The sequence below is a fragment of the Prinia subflava genome, chromosome 27 (genome assembly GCF_021018805.1).
Source record: "Prinia subflava isolate CZ2003 ecotype Zambia chromosome 27, Cam_Psub_1.2, whole genome shotgun sequence".
NCBI lineage: Eukaryota > Metazoa > Chordata > Aves > Passeriformes > Cisticolidae > Prinia > Prinia subflava.
Window position 1 is genome coordinate 744,474 of NC_086273.1, and position 15,659 is coordinate 760,132.

The following is a 15,659-nucleotide window of genomic DNA, read 5'->3' on the forward strand; positions in this document are numbered from 1 at the left end:
CTGTGCCAAAGGGAAAGCAGGCAGGAAAGAGAAGCTCCTCTCCCACAACACTAAGCTCTGGGCTCCCTTCTTTTCTGGCTGGAGAGCAGAGGCCATGGGCTAGTCCTCAATTTGGGAAGGATCCCTGGGAAATGGCCTGATCTGGGAGCCCAGCAGAGGGAAGTTCCCCAAAAGGTAGGAAAAGATTCTCTGGAAGGAATAGATTACGACAATACTTCTGCAGGGGAAAAAAAATTGAAGCATTTGAAAAATTCCCAGACAGAAATTTCTGGCCCAACATGACAACCCCAAAGTCTCTGTGGTGTGTCAGGACACATCATTTGTGTCCGCCCCCCAAAGCACAATCAGCTCCCCAACAAGACTTTGAGGACAAACCTTCCCCCTTCACCTCTCCACACCAGCTCTAGGCAGTCTCTGTCCACTGCAAGATCTCCTTTGTCAGTCTGCATTGACAAGGGTTGGCTGCAGGAGGCATTTGCATTGGAAGTCTCCCCAGATGGGGGGCAAAAAAACCAGAAGCAATTCCTGAAGAAAGAAAAAGGCAACGCCACTTGGGAAGACACCAGCGCGAGTTCCCTACAGCTGTAGCCCTTTAATCCATCGCACAAAGTACATCCATCCATGGGGCAGCCCTATTGACAATAGTGACAAAATTGCTGCCCCTTCCTGCTGCTGTTGCTGACTCCAAATCATGAGGAATGTGCCAACTCTGCTAAAGACACGCAGATATGGTGAGAAAAAACCAGCTACTCCGCTGAGAAGGTGGCCAAAAGAATGCTTTCGAATGTCCCCTTTCCATCCTTTCCCCAGCCACGACAGAGGAATGTCCTTTTCCTCTGTCACCCACAGTGACCCAGGCCCAGGCTGCAGCGTGGGGGCAGAGTCCGCCACAGCTCGCAGAGCCCGCCCTCCCCAGGGCCTTCCCTTGCCGTGCCGTGCGGGGCCAGCCCCGGGAGCCCCCGGCCCCGCACGGAGCCCGCAGCCCCGGCTCCGCGGCGCTCGTCCCCGCCGGGTCCGGCCCGCGCCGGGGCCGCGCTGGGCGCGCGCGGGGCCGAGCGCAGCGCCCCCCGCAGGCCGCGCGCCGCCGGCGCAGCCGCGGCCGTTGCGCCCCGGGCGTTGCGGCCACAGTCGGCGATGGAAGCCATGGAGGAGCTGCCGCTGCCCGCCGGGCTCCGCGCCCGCACCTTCCCCGCCAAGCTGTGGCGCCTGCTGAACAGCCCCCGCGTCCGCTCCCTGCGCTGGGACAGCCGCGCCCGGGGGCTGCTCGTAGACCGCTGCCTCTTCGAGCGGGAGCTGCTCAGCCCGGGCGGCGCCCAGGGGCCGGCCCCGGGCACCTTCAGGGCCACGCAGTTCCGCAGCTTCGTGCGCCAGCTCTACCGCTACGGCTTCCACAAGGTGCCGGGCTGGCTGGGCGCCGCTACGGCGGGCGATGCCGGGGCCTGGCTGCACTACAGCAACCCCTGGTTTCGCCGCGACCGCCCCGACCTCCTGCTCCGCATCAGGCGCCGAACCGCGGCCAACAGGCAGCGGCAGGCGGCGGGGCGGGAGGGGCGCTGCCCCCGGCCCTGCGGCTCCCGGCAGCTCCCCAGGGCGCGGCCGCCGCTGCCGCCCGGGCGCCCGCCCAGCGCCTTCCTCCCACTGCACAGGGAGCGGGGCCCGGACGGGCGGGAGCTGCGCTGCCCCCGGCCCGGCCGCTTCCAGCAGCTGCCCCGGGAGCGGCCGCCACTCGCCCGGCGCCCGCCCTGCGGCTTCCACCTGCTGCACAGGGACCGGCCGGGGCCGGCCCGGCAGGAGGGGCCGAGCCGCTTCCAGGAGCTCTACGGGGAGCGGCCGATGCCCGCCCAGCGGGAGGTGCTCCGGGTCCCGCCCTGCCACTTCCTCGGCCTCCACGGGGAGCAGCTGCCTCCGCTCGACGGGGAGGAGCTCAGGATCCAGCCCTGCAGCTTCCCGCAGCTCCACGGGGAGCAGCAGCCCCCAGCCTGCAGGCCACCAGGTAGGAAAAGAGTTCTAGCCTTGCTTTTCCAAAAGGTCATGAGAAATGACCGTTTGAAGTATTTTTCCACAATGCTCTTTCCTTCTGAGACAGAAATTGTCAAGCCTACTAGGAAGGGGCACCTAGAAAGTCCCAAGAGTCTCTGCCTGCTTTTCCTGGGTGCTTCCTGTGATGTTTGATCCAAGGCAGCAATAGAGCTCTGTGTCCCAAAGCCACATTCTGCAGCCTGACTTGCGTGTTTGGATTCTTGCAGCTGCTCCGGGCACTTCAGCCCCCAGTGCTCCAGCTGGCAGTGCTGGCTGTGCAGCATCACCGGCCTCCAGCTCAGCGCAGAGTGCACCTGTGAAAGAGGAGTCACCACCACTGGATCTGGGCCTTGAAGTGGAGAAAATGATCAGGGAGATCAGGAGATCCCTGTCTGAAAGGTCTCCAGCATCACTGGCCTCCAGCTCAGCGCAGAGTGCACCTGCAGCAGAGGAGTCACCACCACTGGATCTCGGCCTTCAGGTGGAGAAGATGATCCAGGAGATCAGGAGCTCCCTGCCTGAGAGGTCTCCCTCTGCTCAGGTAACCCCCTTGGATGGGAATGAAAGAGGCTGGCCTGAGAGCTTTTGAACGTTGTTACATGGCTTAGAAGCAAAGGCTTCTTGAATTTACTTTTTTTCATTCTTATTTAGTTATCTAATTATTCTTGGTCATGTCTTTCGGGTTGGTTTTCTTTTCTGCCCTCCAAATTTACAGATTTTTTTTCCTGGAAAATATGATCCTGGAAATACCCATGGTCCATCAATGTTTGCCTGGGTCCTACATCTGGGGCAGCAGCAGAGGGCTCCAAAAAGCACCACCTTGTGAAGGATTGTCTGAGCAGTTGGGTGGGGCTGGTGGGATTCCCAGGCAGAAATGTGTGCTTTGCCTGAGGGTTTGCAGCACAGCCCTGGGCAGTGCTGGGAGTGAGCTCTGCCCTTGCTGACAGCCACGCTGGCAACAAGGAGAGCCCCTGGCTTTGTGCTGGCTGATTTCTTACAGCTCGTGGGATAAGCCAGGCTCAGAGCATGAGGGCACGTCTCCTCACTTGGTGTCTTCTGGTTTTCTGCATTCACGTTTTGCCTCCAAGGTCATTTTGAAAGACCTTCAGTTTAACTTGGCCACCCAAATCCTGAGTTGAAAAGGCTTGTCATGTGAACCATGTGGGCAGTGAGGCAGCGGGCCTCGTGTTCCATGGCCTTTGGGAGTGGAGAAGAACAGTTACTGTATCCCTGATGTGATTCCAAGAAAATTCTGAGTGATCTTTGGGTTCCTCTCTTTCTGTTTTTCTTTCAAGGGGAATCTTAATGTTGCCCCTGAGCCTTCAGGAGAGGAGGACACTGTGAATAGGGCTGCAGCAGAGGAAGCTCCATCTGGCACCGAGAGCTGCAGGAACAGTTCCCCAGAGCCTGAGGAGCCTGGTAAGGAGAGAGCCCACACTGGTTTAGAGAGGTGTGAGACGGCTGCTCTGAGCCTGCCTGGGACAGGAAGGGAGATCAGAAGAGTTGAGTTCTTGTGTGCAGGGCTGGTGCTTCCTGGTGCCTTTAGTTCCAATCCTGCACTGGCACAAGCTCCCTGAACCCTGCCCCCTCCACGCTTCTCCAGAGGCTCTGACACTGAGTCCTCTGCTGGGGCAGGAGAGCAGGGACCAAACCTGACCTTGTGGGAGCTGTGTCACCAACCCACGTGTCCCAGTTTGGGTTGTAACTCAGCTGACAGCACCCTTCAGCTTCAGCCATTTCAGCCAGGACTGAGGCCTCTCTGTCAGCCCAGAGCAAGAACAAGGCTGGGCTTCTTTGGGGGAGCTGGGACTGTCTGTGTTTCCAGCTCTCATGGTGCCATTTGCACTGCAAGTGCTAAGAATATCGAGACACTTCAATGTTTTACACAGTTTTGGAAACTTGGAAGGATCCCTGTTCTCTGAAGAGCAGGCTTCAAATTCCCAAGTGAGAGTCTGCCTTGCAGACCATCTTTTACAGTCCCTGATAGAAGGACAATTGCTGCCCAAGGGAAAGGTACACAAGGGCCAATATTGACTCGGTGTTCTCTTTTCTTCCCAGATCCCGTGTGATCAACCTCTCCTGGAGGGGTGCCCTGCATGGCAGGAAGGGACAGAGGGAGAGCCTGTGACTACCAGGCAGGTAGAATCCCTCTGTCTATTCTGATGTGTTTACAATCATATACTTACATTTATATATCTATATGATTGTTATTTCTTTAATATATTTATAGATATACTATAGATATTCAGAGATAGGTATTTAGACATATATATAGCTATATGTATATAAATATACAATATATTTTTATATATAGACAGTTGTGTTCGTATGCCCATAGAGTTATAGACCATAGAGGTGATATTTTATATATATACATATATTTTAATTTGTATAGTTGTAGTCATGTATGGATAGTTATAGATATACAGAATGACACCTATCTATAGGGATAATTACATTTATATATATATAGTTATATTTATAAATGTGCATAGTTATATTCTTGTAGCTACATGGGTGTTTAGATACATAGGTTAGTATCTGTATAGGTATAGGCCAGTTTTTAACCTCTTTGCCTCTCTCCCTTCTTGCTTTTCCCCCTGTGCCCTGTGTCCCCTGTCCCTGTGCTGGTCCGAGCTGGCGGCCGGGCCGGGCGGAGCAGCAGTTCCAGCCCCGGGTGTCCCTGGAGCGGTGGGAGCTGCCGGTGGCCCCAGGCAGGGTCCCCTGAGGAGCTGCTGAAGGACGGTGAGACAGAGGGGCCTGAGGGGGCTGAGGAGGCGCTGACGCTGCAGGGACGGTGACCTTGGGGCGCTGGGGACACTGAGGGCTGTGGGGGAGCAGAGGGCCATGGTGGCACTGAGGGCACAGGGAAGGGGCACAGGCTGAGGGGTGGTGGGTGTGAGGGGCCGGGATGGCTCAGAAGGGATTGAGTGGGGTGAGAGGACTGTGAGGGGCTGCAGAAACTGAAGGGGCCGGGGCTTTGCTGAGGGGACGGTGGGGCTGAGGGGATGGAGGGGCCAGCAGGGAGCACAGAGGGCTCCGGGCCTGCAGCTGTGCCGGCCTCGGGAGCAATTGCAGAGCCTCCCCTTTTGCCACAGCTGCCCTGCAGAGCCTGAGCACAGGCGGAGACTGGCAGGAGGCAGCAGGGAGAAGCTGCAGGCCGGCAGCAGGAGCAGGGAGCTGCTGCTGCCAGCCGAGAGGCCGGGTGAGGCCGCAGGGCCGCTGAGGCCGGCTGGGGCTGAGGGTGGCGCGGGCTTTGGCCGTGGGCAGTGCCCGGCGGGGCAGGAGCGGGCCCTGCCCGTGCTGGGGCTGCTCAGCGCAGCTGCCCCGGCCGGCACAGGGGCTGTCCTGGGCAAGGCAGCTGTGCCGGCAGGGCCCGGCAGCTGTGCCGGCCGTGCCGGGCTGCCGGCGGCTGCGGGACAGCCCCGCCGCGGCTGCGCTCACCACAGCCCGGCCCGCTCGGCTGCTGCTTCTTTCCAACCCTCCTGGGGAGGCGCTGGGCTTGGCCCTGCCCTGACTGAAGGGCAGGGGCTGCCAAGGGAAACGTGCCCATCCTCACTCGGGGCTCCCTTTGCTTCCCACATGTCCCCTCTGCTGTCCCTGTCCAGGAGAGCTGCTCTGCACGGGAGGAAGCAAGGACGGAGGGAAAGGCTTTGAAGATGGGGCACTGGAATCCCTCTGCTTCGCGTTCTATTTAAAGATCTATGGACTTGAACCTAGAGAGGGATATTTATATGGATATTCATATATCTGGGTTTCAATTTGTATAGGAATATTTCTACTTGTTTATTGTTATTTTTATGAATGTATACTATGCATATATGTGTGTATATATGCATACATGTTTGTAATTACACGTGTTTGTATATATGTGTCTAAGTATGTGTATATATAAGTATGATGTTCTGTATTTAGTTCTATTTCCTTTGTATACAGTTGTGTAGTTATTTCTTTTGATGTCATATTTATATGGCCCTTTCAATAGCTGTACTGGTATTTGTATAAGTAACTATCTATTGTTATATTTATATATATGTATTGATCTGTCTGTGGATGTAATTCTATTTACAAATATGGGGAGATTTGTATGGATTGAGTTCTTGGTAGAGGGGTATTTAGATAGAGATACTGATATTTTTGTTATTATTCCTAGATGGGCTTTAATCTTGCAGTAATATGTAATAAATTAAGTTGTTAAATGCCTAATTGATCTTTGTGTAGAGTGAGTTGTTGTAGAGGTTGGCAATAAATTAGGTTTTTGTTAACTGAAAATTGTCTTTGTATATTTTTACATAGCAGTGTTGTAAAAATCTAATAAATTCCTTTTTTAACTTAAACTGAGATCAGCATAGTTCTATAATGTCAGTGTGGGTGTAGCAATTTGTAATAAATTATATTTTTCATGTGAAATCAATTCTTGTGTATTTGATTCAGCAGTGCAGCTGTAGATATCTGCAAGAAATTACAATTGTCAGCTGGGATGGGTATTTTGTGATTTGTGCTATCCAGAGCAGTGAGCAGATGTAAATGCTGGAGGATTTTGGCCATGGGATTCTCCACCCATGCCCAGCACATCATCCCCTTGCCCTCAGGCTGGGCAAGGAAAGCGCAGATTTGGGATGGCAGCAGAGCCACACGTTGGCTCAGAACTCGCTGCAAAGGCTGCTGAGAAAACTCCAGGACTGCACGGAGCGTACAGCTCCAACCAGAGCCCCCGGGGAGGAGAAATCCACCCCATGGCACGGGCAGCTCTTGAGGAAGCGCTCCAAGTGTCCCCTGAAGGTCATCCTGGAGCCCAGAAGCCAACAGGGATCCTGAGCCAGCCCCGCTGCCTTTGGCAGCCCTTGGGCAAATGAGCTGCAGCCAGGGGGAGGCAGCAGTGACTGTGGCTGCTGCAGGCTGGGCATGCAGGAAGGGCCGTGGACACTTGTGCTGAGATGCTCCAGGATCCAGAAGGGTGGGGACAACTGGGAAGCAACAAGTTCTCCCAGGCACTGCAAGGATGGAAGCCCTTGGTGGGAAGTTCCCTGGAGGAACTCCCAGGGCAGCTGCTGCTGGGATCAGCAGGAGCAGAAGGCAGCAGGATCTGCTCCTTTTCCTGGCTCTGTGTGCAGGGCACAGGCTGGAATGGCCCCTGCTCCCACAGAGCCCTTGCCTGTGGAGGCTGCAGGGTAAAAGCAATCCCATGGCAAAGAGAGGCTTGGCAGCTGAAGCCCACTGCCCTTGTGTTTGAGGCTTGAATGGCTCTCCTGCCAAAGCACAGCAGGGAACCAGGGCTTGGGCAGGCAGAGCCTTTCGAGGGAAAGAGAGATCAGGCACTGACATGCCTGAAACTCCTTCAGCTCGATTCTTTTGTAGAAGGAGAAATAAGCCAGCTGGGCAGAGGCACATGCAGTCCTTTGAAAAAACATGGTGCCTAACCAGTCCTGTGGGAGGAGAAAAATAGGCAGCAACCTTGCCTTGTTTTCATGGCCTGCATCTTTTGCAGAGGAGACAATGGGATGGACAGGAGGGGAGGGGAGGAATAACAGTGATAACCCAGTCTGCCTTGCTGTGTCCTGATATACTTTGTGGCAGTGAACATTAGAGGTAATGCCAGATTCCTATTTAGCATCCTGGCACATTGCTGCTTCATTGCAAACCTGCCTCAGTGTGGAGAAAATCAGCTTAATTTATTGTCAGTTTAAGTAGATGTGGTGAGAAACACTGTCACGGATTAAAACAGGTTTTCTAACCTCGTTATCCAGAGGGAATTTTGTGTTGCATTTTCTTCATTGTTTGCACAACATTTTGGAGTTGTTCTGTATCCTTCAGGGAGGTATCCAATAGTACTCAGAAAAAGAAAAGGGGATTATGGCATTCATTCTCTTTTAACACAGATTTGCACTAAGCTGCAGCTTAAACTTAGTAAGGAGAATGTTAGATATTCTTTAGTCATGCAGTGTGGAATAAATGGTGTAGGAACAGCCACAATCCCAGCTGTAAGAACAGCGTGTTCTTGGTCTCAACAGGACATTGTGTACAAGAAAGCACCACAATCTTAATGATTCACCTCGTAGGTAAAACCAGAATGGTTCATGGTGTAAAACTACCAGGTGATGGAAAGAACCAGTGTCCCAGGGCTGGGGCAGAAGCGTGGGAGTGCAAGGCTTGGAAAATGAGCTGTCAAAGGCAGCCCAAGGTGCAGGCAGGCATTTGGCTCAAGGCAAGAGGGAGCTCGCACTGCCAGCACGGGAAGGGGCTCCAGGCAAAGGAGCTGCCGGCGGCAGGGAGCAGCTCCTGCTGTCACTGCAGGGAAGGACTGGCAGCAGGCAGGAGCAGCGGGCACATTGCTGATGGACAGCTGTCAGTTTGAGAGGCCAACTGAGCAACAAGAGAGGCTGCTGCTTGCTGTAAAAGGAGTTTATGACATGGCTACATCAGTCTCACAAAGGTCAGAGGGTTACAGTCCGTGCCATCATGCAAAATGCCTTCTAGCACAGAGTGCCCATGTCCCAAGCACAAGCAGCAGCAGCAGCAGCAGCCCTGATACAATGCATTCTATTCATAAATCATCCAACCAGCTACAAACACGATGCTATCACTGTCTTTTTGCACCTGTCCTGGTCTGACACAGTTATGCCACAATGGTCATCATTTCTCACACAAGGCCTACACCTACAGCCCATCTATTCTGTCTAGCAATGTTAGCAGTGCTATATTATGTTTATGTTATGTCTAGGACTTAGTTAACTTTGTACAAGGTAATGCTGCTGAACTTTAAACTGGACTTTAGGGCTTTTTTATTAACTAATACAGCCTCCTATTTGCTGAGAGCACTTCATGCATATTTTTACTCACGTAAAACTAAAACTTACATTCCCACTTGATGTCTGTGTGACTTGATGTATTCCCAGTTTCTCCGAGGGTTTCAAACCAACCCCTGCATTCTTTTCTGCCTCTAAGCCTCTGTGCAGAGGGCCCTGGGAGATTTCTATCTGCTTTCCAACAGGGCTGGGACACGACTCCATGGGTCCGTTCTCTCCTCGTTCCCAGGTCTCCACACGGTGCAGGTGGTTTCCAGCTGTGACCTCCTGTCCAACAGAGCCTCCATGGATCCCACAGGAATGGCTACGACGGGTGGGATTTCACCTCCTTCCAGCTGGGATCCAGGAGCTTTGCAGTGTCTGACGGTGCCACCTGGATCAGCCAGAGGTGCTGGGAATCCAAAGGGACCATGGTGGAGCAGATGAAGCATTACCTGGGACACACCTGTTTGGAATGGCCCCAAAATAGATCAGATATGGTTGGGAGGCTCTAGAGCACAAAGGTGGGTGTGGGAGGGGAAGGGGAATTCCTATGGGAAAATGGGGGGACTTGGGAATGCAGGAATTCCCATGGAATTTCCATGGCTGGATCTCACTCTCATCCCATTCCAGTGAGAATTCCATGGATGGATCTCCCCCTTACCCACTGCCATGAGAATTCCATGGGGAAATGATTTGAATCGATGACCAATCCAATAACAGCAGTGAGAAGAGAAGAAATCCCTGCTGAGATTCCATGGGACACAAATCCCAATCCTGTCCCCAGGCCGGCTCTGTTGTGCCCATGGCAGCACCAGGGGAGTGCCCTGTCCCTGCCCTGAGCCCAGCACGAGCCTTTCCTTGGGTGTTCTCTGCCCTGCCCAGGGCAGGAAGGCACTGCCGGAGTGGCTTTAGTGGCCCCGGGCACCTGGTTGGGCCCCAGCCACTGCAGGTGGCTCCTTGGGAATGTGCAAGAGCAAAGCTTCAAGGAAACAACAGTTTCTGGAGGGGATTCTCCCTCCTTGGCCTGTGCTGGGAGCCCAAGGGCAACAGCCCGGGCACAACAGCTCAGAGTGCTGGAGCTCAGTGTCCCTGGGCCAGGCCGTGTTCCCTGGCTGTCCCCTGTCCCTCAGCTGTCCCCTGTCCCTCGGCTGTCCCCTGTCCCTCAGCTCTGTGGGGCCAGGGGTGGCATCAGGACCCGGGGCAGCCCTGGGGGAGAACAACCCTGAGCCCCAGCTGGGCCAGTTCCCCCAGGGGGCCCAGGTCACTCCCAGCATGGGCCCTGTGGCTCCCTGTCACTCCCAGTATGACCCCACTGTGATCCCAGCATGGTCCCAGGTGTTCCCATTCACCCCTACTATAGACCCAGGCACTCCCAGTACAGTTCCTGTTACCCCCAGCATGATCACAGTCACTTCCAGTATGGCTCCAGTCCTTCCCACTATGATTCCAGTATGATCCCAGTCACTCCCAAATACTCCCAATATTATTCCAGTAACTTCCTTTATGGTTTCTCAGTGATCCCAGTCACTCCCAGTATATCCCAATTGCCCCTAGTGTGTTTCCACTCACCCCTAGTATCTCCCAGCAGCTTCCCACATGATTCCACTTGCTCACAGCCACTCCCAGTCAACTCCAGCATGATTCCAGTCCCTCCCTGTATATCCCCGTTGCCCTAACATGGTCCCACTTGCCCTCAGCCTGCTCCCAGTCACTTCCAGTATGATCCCAGAAGGACCCCAGTCATCCTCACTGTGGTGCCAGTTGCTCCATGTATGATCCCCGTTGTCCCCAGCATGGTCCCATTTCCTCCCAGTGTGATCCCAGTTACCTCTAGCACAGACTCGGTTACCCCCAGTATGATCCTGTTCTGATGCCATCATGATCCCAGTTGCTCTCAGTGGCCCCTAGCAGAGACCCTGTCATTCCAAGTATGATCCCAGTATGAGTCCACTATGATCCCAGTCTCTCCCAGCACAGTCCCAGTGTAGACCCAGTCACTCTCAGTGTGTTCCCAGTCACCCCCAGTATGGTCACAGTCACTCCCAGTGTATCCCAGTTTCCCTCAGCATACTCACAATCATTCCCAGTCACATCCACGTGGCCCAGTAAGGTTCCAATTTCCACCAGTATGATCCCAGTCACTGTCAGTTTAATCCCAGTATATCCCAGCTGATCCCACAATCATCCCTGTTGCCCAGTCCTGGTCCTGCTGGGCCCCAGTGTGAAAAAGGCATATTGTGTGGCTCTACACAGATATTTACTATATGTGATATGCTAGGTAAAAAATTATGCTGCATTAACATTTGAATAATATAGTGAATGTAGTTTTGTAATTAACATTAAGCTTTAGAAGCTATGTGTGTGTGGTATTCTTTTTAGCTCAAGAAAGAGAGAAAATAATCAAGAATTCTTTGCACAGAGATAACGGTTGCAGAGACTTTAAATTTTCTAGTGAAGAAGAATTTATGGCCTGTTCTTATCAACAAAAAAAGAAAACTCTTCAAGGACCAATACACTTACAGGCGCCTGGAGATTAACAGAAAACTTTTGTGACATGAACCAGCTGAGATTACATGTTTTAAATAACATATGTGTAGTCATGAGGACGATCCTCAAAAGAGAGGGATTTTTTCCCTAGTTTTTTGCCTTCTCCTGACTAGCCTTTGTCCGGAACAGGGAGGGCCGCAGCCTGGGCTGCCTCTCTTTGTTTATTGTCTCATAAAGTGTCCTACTCTAAATTGATTAACTTTTATTATTGTATTTATATTACTATTTTTTTATAACTATTATTTTATTTTTATTAAATTCCAAAAAATCCCAAAAGCGAGTGATTGGCATTTATTACACCAGTGTGCTCTGATCCTGCTCCCAGTGGGTGCCAGTCCTGGGCCTGGTGTATGCCAGTGTCCCAGTCCATCCCAGCCTGTCCCAGTCCATCCCGGTCCCTTCCCAGCAGCCGCCGCCCTTTCCCGGATCCTGCCCCTCCCGCCCCGGAGCTGCCGCCGGACGCCCCCCCCAAGACGCTGCCGGGGCTCGGGGGCTTCGTCTTGGGCTCCGTCTGCCGGGGCTGGGGCTCGGCCTCCGCTGCGGGAGAAGGTGAGGGGGGTCCCCGGGGGCCGTGTCCCCCCCTCGGAGCGTGTGTGACTCCCCCATGTCCCCCCATGCCGGGGTCACCCCCTTTTATCTCCCCACAGCTCCTGACGCAGCCCCAGCTCCCCCCTGGGAGGGGCTTTGGGGAGCCCCCCAGGACCCCCTGGAATCCCCATTCCTGGGCACTGGGACAGCCCCGCATCTCCTTATCCTGCACCCCCTTATCCTGCACTGAGACCCCCTGCACCCCCTTTCCCGGGGATCCTCCTCTTTCAGCCCCTGCATCCCCTGTTTCCCTCAGCCCGGGGACCCCCGGACCCCCATTCCCGACCAGCCCGGGGCACCGCACCCCCGCCCTCCTTTTCCTGGGAAAGCCGAGCTGGGCACGGGGCTCTGCAGCCGCTCGGGGATTGATGATCACCCGAAGGAAAGGGAGAGAACAGGAGAGAGCCAGAGCAGGCCATTGGCAATCAGGGATGGCAATCCCAGCGCCCAGTCCTGCTCCGCCGGGGGCGGGAGCCGCAGCCGCAGGAAAAAAAGGATCCGCTGCTCCCGGTGCTTGCCGGGCTTTGGCCGAAGGCAGGGGGTTCCAGGCTGGCTTTGAGCGCAGGCCCCGGGAGCTGAGCACAGCCCGGCCCGGGGGTCCCGCAGTGCGTGGCCGAGGAGGGTCCCGGGGGATGCCAGGAGGGGATCCCGGGGAATTCCCTGGAATTCCGCCCTGCCCTCCCCCCGCGCTCCCTCGGGCACTTTCGCTGCCGCCTGCCCCGCCCTGCGCCGCCGGGATCTGCCCAGAGAGCGGGGACGTCACTAAACACCCGCGCTGCCATTGGCGGGCAGCAAAGAGCGGCGCCAATGGCGGGGCCGGAGGCGGCTCTGGGGGCGGGGCCGGCGCTGTGGGCGGGGCCGCAGCGGAGCAGCGCGATGGCTCCAGCGCTGGGGCCGGGGGCGCTCCCGGGGCCCCGGGGGGCGGCGAGAGGTGAGGGGGACCCCCGGCACCGGGACTCTCTGATCGCCCATTGCGGAGCACCGAGGGGCCCCTAAACCCCCATTCCTGGGCACCCCCATTCCCGGGCATGGGTTCCACCCTGCACCCCCTCATCCAGCACCAACCACCCCTGCACCCCTTTCCCGGCCATCCTTTCTCAGTGGCGTAGCAGCCAAAAGTCCCTGCCTACCACGTGGGAGACCCAAGTTGGATTCTCTCTGAGAACCAGAAAGGCAACCACCACCGGGAGGAGATTGTTTTGGAAAGGATAGCTGTTTTGCCACGATTGTTTTGGGAAGAAACTTTCCTAAGAAACTTTTCCCTTGGGAAAGGAGTTAGCAGCGACCAGCAGGTAAAAATCTCTAAGGCCCCAAAATACCAGGCCCACAAACCGCCCGCCCCCCCCCTGGACCCATCTTACAGGTTAATGGTGAAGGGAAGCTCAGCCCAGATATCCTGGGGGGTCCCTGGGTTGTGTGGGTTTTTTTGGGAGGGGGGGTGGGGGGCGATGTTTGGAGAATGAAGAACTCCAAAGCTGAGTGGAAAATGCCCCTTGGGGGGACACTGGGGGGTCCCAGTGGCAGCTGCAGGCACAGGCAGCCTGGAGGAGCAGAGCCCTGTGACCCCCAGGACCCCAAAGTGGGGAGCCCAGAGGGGGGGGAGCGCTGCCATTCGTGGGACCTACAACAGCCAGGAGAGGGGCCGGGGAGACTCCTTGGACCCCCTGCACCCCAAATCAGACAATAAGGGGAGAAAGGGACCCTGGGACCCCCAAAACCCCCAGCATCCCTAAGTAGGGAGATGGTAAAGGGGGGAACTTCTTGGATTCCTGGGACTCCCAGCAGCCTGGGGAGGGCAGGGACTGAGTAGACGGGGGATCCCCAAGGCAAGTGTGAGTCCAGCAGCTGGAATAGGGGGACACCAAAACCCCAGATGGGAGAGACCAGAGACGGGGAACTCCTGGGAGGCATTTTCAGGGCTGAATCTTGGGGTTTGGGAGGTTTATGTGAACTGCAGAGGCCGCTGCATTGTAGAGATGGACTTGGGCAGAGGGACCTTCAAAGTGAATGTGCTCATCCCTTGATTTTCCCCAAACCAGGATTTCTTATTTCCCAAACCTTGCAAGATGGAGAAGTAGGCTATGAGGAAGAGGAAGATGTCCCGAGACACCCATGCAGTTGAGGAGGAAGTCACTGCCCCTTTCCCCTCTCTCCTGCTCCATCTCCCAGCCCAGCATGGCCCCAGCTGCAGGACAACCCCGCTGCCGACGCCGTCCTGCCGGGGATGGACTGAGGGGATCTCCTTCCCCTTCCCTCTGGCACGGAGGCAAATCCCATCCTCTCCTTGTCCTTCCTCCCCCAGACAAGGCGCTGAGGAAAGAGACCAGGCAGGACAAATCCCCACGGCAGAACCTCGTGGAAGAGGCCATTTTGAGGGACTCCACAGCACAGGAATCCAATGGGGAGGAAACGCCCTGGAGATCCCTCAGGAGAAGGGGCTGCAGACCCATCCCAGGGTGCTCCGAGGAGGAAAGACCCACCCTGTGCCAGGAAGGTGGATGGAGATCAAGCCAAAGCTTGGAGCTGGTGGTCCATGAGCAGCTTCATTACAGGAGAAGCCCTGCAAGTCCTTGCTGTGAGGGAAGAGCTTCAGCACAAGGTCCAACCTCACCCACCACCAGAGGGTCCACACCAGGGAACGGCCCCAGGAGCGTGGGGAACGTGGGGAGGGACTGCAGAGACAGCTCCAACCTGATCAAACACCACATGAACTACACCGGGGAGAGGCCCCACGAGTGTCCCCAGTGTGGGAAGAGGTTTCACCCCAGCTCCCATCTCCTCGTGCACCAGTGGATTCACACGGATGAGAGGCCCTTCTGCTGCAGGAAGGGCTTCAAGCAAAACTCCATCCTCGTCGCCCACCAGCACATCCACACCGCGGAGAGGCCCCACGAGTGTCCCCAGTGTGGAAAGAGCTTCACTCACAGCTCTACCTTGACCAAACACCAACAGATCCACCTGCAAGGGAAGCCCTGAGAGTGCCCTGACTGTGGGAAGAGCTTCGTGTGCTGCTCCAACTCCACCCCCATCAGAGGACTCCTGTTGGGAAGAGCCCTGGTCGAGTGGTCCATGCTGAGAAAACACCTGGCTGCTGGTCTTCACATCCTGCTGGGTCTCCACAGGCACCTGGATGAACACAGGGGCAGGAACATCCATCAGGACTTGCATCAAAATTGGGAATTCCTTGGAAAGAAGTGATCTGTTGACTTTACACCCCAAACAATCTCATCTACTCTGTCCAATTGGTTCCTCTGTTGGCATCAAGCAGTGTTGCATGATCTTGAAGGTCTTTTCTGTCTAAATAATTTCCATCTTCATCCTATCAAAACAACCCAAAATGTGGTAAAAATACAGAAATGAAACAAAGAGTTTTAAAGCTGCACCATTTTCTGGGATTTGGGGTTAGTCCAACGGAGTAATTTAGAGGATTTGCACGTTCTGGGACTGTCAAGGCCAGCCAGACGTGTCTACAATCTCCTAGGTGTGTGGGCAAAACGTGTCCACCTGGGCCCATCAGCTCTCCAGGAATTCTGGTTGGTTGCCCCAGTCCCTGGCCTGGGTGTCCCTATGTGGGGTGTGCCCCCTGAAGTGCCCAAATCACTGCTGAAGTGCCCGAGATGCTTCTGGCTGGAGACGTTCCTGTCCACCAACCTCTCCTGGTCAGTCCAATAAAGAGTTGGGAGGGTGTTTGGGGGCTCCTGGGGAAACTAGGAGAGG

At 55.2% G+C, this 15,659-nt stretch overlaps 1 protein-coding gene across 1 annotated transcript; it reads left to right on the forward strand.

Moving 5' to 3' along the window:
• Positions 1-12,798: 12,798 nt before the first annotated feature.
• LOC134562384 (zinc finger protein with KRAB and SCAN domains 1-like) lies at positions 12,799-14,918 on the forward strand. The gene is made up of 2 exons (XM_063419761.1): positions 12,799-12,873; positions 14,245-14,918. The coding sequence occupies exons 1-2, from the start codon at positions 12,819-12,821 to the stop codon at positions 14,916-14,918; spliced, it is 729 nt and encodes a 242-aa protein (XP_063275831.1). The 5' UTR covers positions 12,799-12,818.
• The last annotated feature ends 741 nt before the right edge of the window (positions 14,919-15,659 follow it).